Here is a 5,375-nt window from a genome sequence, read left to right on the forward strand (position 1 = left end):
GCATCACTGTGAGAGCTTTGTGATGTTGGCACCATTTGAGTTCGTTGGCCAAATGAAGTGCCCTTCTTCCTCCAGGGGCATGTATTCCGGGGGAAACCTAGATCTGGGTCTCCGGATCAGATGACGATGGATACTGCGGTGCCGTCCCCCCCCCCCCCCCCCAGGGGGGGCCCCCCCCCCCCCCCCCCCAGGGAATTGTTTGGGAAAATATCATATGGAAACCAACATTCAATGAAAACCGCGAGAAGAAAATGTTTTGAAGTTTCAAAAAATCTGAAAAAAATATGGGATGTTAATAGGGTGAGGTTTTATTGCCACGCAAAATTTCAAGTTAAAACACATTACGAGATGTGAGCTATGAAAAAGACAAAACCAACATTGAATAGTGCCAAACAGGAATGTCATTATTCAAGGCTGAATTTGTGTTTTTTATAGCTCACATCTTGTAATGTGTTTCAACTTGAAATTTTGCGTGGCAATAAAACATCATCCTCTTAACATCTCGTATTTTTTCAGATTTTTTCCAAACTTTAAATATGGTTTCCACGAAGTTTTCATTGAATATTGGTTTCCGTATAATATTCTCCCGGCATTGTTTTGAAACAGGGGTTCACTGGAGGGGCCAATGGATAGAGCAGTGTTGCATCTACCGCATTAAAGACCATGGGTCTCGGTGGCGTGGAGCAGTGGAGTCTTGGTGTTGGACACGGTTTGATGAACGCGCGCAAGCTGGTGGTGTTGTCTGGCGTCATGGTGACGTCGACGGGAGATGGTTCTGGCAAGGTCTATGCAATGATCCCACCTGAAGATGAGATGGTGGAAGATGGCGACGGCGGATCCTAGAGGGTGCACATCCGGTGCACGTTGCGGGACGCTTAGACCGGTTGATGCTCTCAGCTTCTCAGGCGGATGGCTTCTTGAGGTCGCTGGATTAAATCGTGTTCGTTGATGCGGTCAGGCCACATCTTTATTCTTGTAGGGGTTTGGGTTTATTTTCATAATTATTTTGTCAGACTTTATTGAATAACTTAATAAAGATTGGCGCATGCATCATTTTAATACAGAGACGGGGTAATCCTCCTTCAAAAAACATCAACCTTAAATATTTGAAGGGGCCGGGTCTTTGAGAAAACAATTAGTTCAGTTCAATAGTGGACCCAGGGTAATATAAAATTGTAACTAAGCGTCTCTCTCTGTCCTTGATGCCAATTAATTATGGCTATCATTCCCTCCACACGGACTAAAACATTCCATTTCATCAGTTTTCGCGGCTTCTGTGAGCCACCGCTGCAGTTGACGAGACTCGACTTGTTCTCAACTTCGCAATCAGAAATGCCATCGGCAGAGAAACCAGATACCTCCCGGGTGCACATGTGCTGCTAGAGACTGCACGTCTTGATAAATGCCTCCTGAGTGCAGTGCACTTGAAGATAATTTGAATACGTTATTCATGCACAAGTTCCGAAAAGTCAAGTCTGTACGACTAATTATCATATGCTTTAAAAAGACTATTTTGGAAATCATTGATTTTTTTTAACTTTGGGAAGGTTTTCTCTTCACAAGAAATTGCCCATACGGAAAACATTCAACAATGTTTACTCTATTTATTTTTCAGAAATTTTGACTTTTTTCTTCTATTTTCCTTAATTTTACTATTCATGGCAGGTGCAAGCAACAGATTCTATATATTTAAATAACTGATGCCCACTAACTTTAATTCTCTCAACATATAACCATGCCAACTCACCAAGCCGGCACCATGGATGGGAAAAGACTTTATCTTTAGCATTTTCATGCATGCCACATATTTAATATGTTACGTAGATTACACTAGCAATGATGACTCTGAAATCTCTGAGAACGTCTATATTACTTAGGCGCCAACCATTTAGTTAGTCTTTTTATTTACAATTTTTTACCATCTCATTAGTAGTTTAGTTAAACTCGCCGTTATTACTGCTTTCTAGGAACCAATATAATATACTATTTTCAAACTACATTTTGGGGTGTGAATGTAGCTACCTACTCCCTCCGTTCCAAATTACTCGTTTCAGAAATGGATGTATCTAGAACTAAAATATATCTAGATACATTTATTTCCGCGACGAGTAATTCGGAACAGAGGAGGAGGTAACAACATGAGCACTGCTACACGGATGACACTAGTCCAGCCGAAACATGCACGACATGCCCATCACACCATCCATTTGCTAGTCTAGACAGCAGCATGCGGTGGGATTACCTGTCGTGCATGTGTCGTTCAGCGAAACGTCGTCCGCGAAGTACTTCCGTAACAACATAGTTGCAGGCTTGTGGTTGTGATTTCGAGCCACCTAAGATCTGGATGCTGGATCCCTGGATCCACCACCCAATCACCACATCTGCACGGCTACAGTCCGACCTCCCCCGTCAATAAGATTCACCTTACCATGCAAATATGTATGGATATCCTATATAATAATAAGTAATAAATAGGTCTCCGTTCCACCATTCTTTTTCTTTTAACATGCACACATGTCACCACAACATGAAAAGAAAAACACCTTAACATGGAAATAAAAATGTCCACCTCAATAATTAGATAAATATATCAAAGAATCTGTATTTTCAATATTATTTCTAGTATTATTAAACCGAATACTGTCAAATTTTATTTGAAATATAGTGTAACCAATTCTCTCAGCACTGCATGGAATGTGTCATGTAGCTAGCTGCAAGAGTAACACGTGGACAGGCCCATAAATTTGCAATACAGGGCTGAAGAGATTTTATTTTATTTTTTGAGAAAAAAAACAGACGAGTGCAAAAGACTGAATGTCAAAACAAATACTACACGGAAACATACGTACGTCGTGGATTGCAACAGGGAAAAATATATGGAATAGACTGAAGGCCACATAATGATGTACTTAGGTGCGATGAGTTCAACTCATGCATGGCAGCTAGCAAGCTAGCTAGCTCCGTCCCCTCAACTCATGCATGGCAGCTAGCAAGCTAGCTAGCTCCGTCCCCCCTTTGCTGCCATGAGATCGTTGACGAGGCGGTGCAAATCTTGGTGCGAGGAGCCTCCTGCGATGGCGGCATGAGACTTTGAGGCGAGGTCCATTACCCTTGTCCTCATAACGTCCCCAGGTCCTCCAGGATGCATGAATGTGAGCAATGCCCGGGCCACATCGTCGGCCGGGATCACCTCATGTTTCTCGTAATCCTCGCTCCGTAAGCCAGCGCCATGCGGCCACAGTCGGTCCCCGATACCTAGCACATCTGCGATTAGCCTCTCGTTGACGAACTGGTCGTGCACCTTTGGCCATGTGAGCATAGGCACGCCGGCGGCCACCGCCTCTAGGACGGAGTTCCACCCACAGTGCGTCAGAAACACGCCCACTGCGGGGTGCGCAAGTATGGCAGTTTGTGGAGCCCAGGATGTGATGATGAGCCCCCGGTCCTCGACACGCTTCTCCCACCCTTTGGGCGGAGTCCACTTCTCGGCCGCCCTGACCACCCACAAAAACGACTTCCCCGAGGCCTCCAACCCAAGAGCAAGTTGGTCCAGCTGAGCTTCCGACACGAGGGCGCACGAGCCAAAGGACACGTACGCGACCGAATGGTCCGACTTTGTGTCAAGCCAACGGATGTACTGTGACTTTGAGTCAGCAGCAGCATCCGTGGGGCTGTGAGAGGATTGCAGTTGTGGCCCTACAAAGTAGGAGCGCTGCACGTACCCTTGGCGCATGTACATGTCGCAGTACTGCTGTTCCAGGCCTGAGAATGTGTTGACGGCGAGGCCGAAGCAGGCAGCTTGCATGGAATGAACCTTGCCGAAGACATATCGAAATATCGATAAGTCGGGCAGCTCGGTCCTCGGGATCCGTATTTGAGGGGTCGGGAACGGAGGGGCCGTCACCATGTCCTCTCCGTTGATCGCGGCGTCGTCCATCATGAGGTGGCGCATGGCGAGCATCGTGAAGGCGCCAGTGACATGGAACGCGACACATGGCACGTCGAGCTCGTCGGCGATGTCGACGCTCCAGGTGAAGAGCATGTCGGTGAAGATGGCGTCTGGAGAGTGCGCCCGGACGAGCGTCTCGTGCGCGGGGCGCATCAGGGGTTCGCTCGAGGCGGCGATGTTGATGCGCATAGAGTCCGCCTGAGTGGCCGCCTTCCCAAGGTTCTCGACACCCTTGGGCAGGCCCTCCACCGTTGGGAACGGATAGGTAACTATCTTGACAGCTGCTGCGCTATGGCGCTCCAGCAAGGACTGGACGATTGGAACGTTCGCCGGCGTGACTGCGATGATGGCTTCTACGGCGGCGTTTGGCGGGCTAGACGCGGCGAGGCTAACGGCAAGCTCGGTGAAGGGGTGGATGTGGCCAGTCGCAAAGTGGGGCAAGAGCAGGACACGCAGAGTCTTGCTGCCTTTGCTAGTGGTAGAAGAAGCCATCTTTATTTCTTTAATTTCCTACTAGGAGCAGAAGGCTGTGCTATGGGTGGCTCAGCCAGGACGAGCATTTGGCCTATTTGTAAGCCGACAAGCTGTTCGCTGTTCTCTGATTTTTCAACCAACTGTACAGTGACAAGCCCCATACAAGAATTTTCAAATTAACTGAACTACTTTGAGGGTGACATTATATACACTGCAGACAACTTATTTGAACGGTATAATTGCTCTTATCACCATCACCATTCAAACAGAAATGGCCATTCAACGGTATAGCTCTGATGACCATTCCCATACAAGAATTTTCAAATTAACTGAACTACTTTGAGGGTGACATTATATACACTGCAGACAACTTATTTGAACGGTATAATTGCTCTTATCACCATCACCATTCAAACAGAAATGGCCATTCAACGGTATAGCTCTGATGACCATTCCCATACAAGAATTTTCAAATTAACTGAACTACTTTGAGGGTGACATTATATACACTGCAGACAACTTATTTGAACGGTATAATTGCTCTTATCACCATCACCATTCAAACAGAAATGGCCATTCAACGGTATAGCTCTGATGACCATTCCCATACAAGAATTTTCAAATTAACTGAACTACTTTGAGGGTGACATTATATACACTGCAGACAACTTATTTGAACGGTATAATTGCTCTTATCACCATCACCATTCAAACAGAAATGGCCATTCAACGGTATAGCTCTGATGACCATTCCCATACAAGAATTTTCAAATTAACTGAACTACTTTGAGGGTGACATTATATACACTGCAGACAACTTATTTGAACGGTATAATTGCTCTTATCACCATCACCATTCAAACAGAAATGGCCATTCAACGGTATAGCTCTGATGACCATTCAACGGTATACTTCAGAAGATTCCACATACATTCCACAAGTTTCAACGGAA

At 45.8% G+C, this 5,375-nt stretch overlaps 1 protein-coding gene across 1 annotated transcript; it reads right to left on the reverse strand.

Moving 5' to 3' along the window:
* Positions 1–2,727: 2,727 nt before the first annotated feature.
* LOC125535128 (UDP-glucose flavonoid 3-O-glucosyltransferase 7-like) lies at positions 2,728–4,501 on the reverse strand. The gene has a single exon (XM_048698180.1). It carries the CDS (start codon positions 4,439–4,441, stop codon positions 2,999–3,001), a length of 1,443 nt encoding a protein of 480 aa, XP_048554137.1. The 5' UTR covers positions 4,442–4,501; the 3' UTR covers positions 2,728–2,998.
* Between the last annotated feature and the right edge of the window lie 874 nt (positions 4,502–5,375).

The sequence above is a fragment of the Triticum urartu genome, chromosome 2 (assembly GCF_003073215.2).
Source record: "Triticum urartu cultivar G1812 chromosome 2, Tu2.1, whole genome shotgun sequence".
Classification (NCBI taxonomy): Eukaryota; Viridiplantae; Streptophyta; class Magnoliopsida; order Poales; family Poaceae; genus Triticum; species Triticum urartu.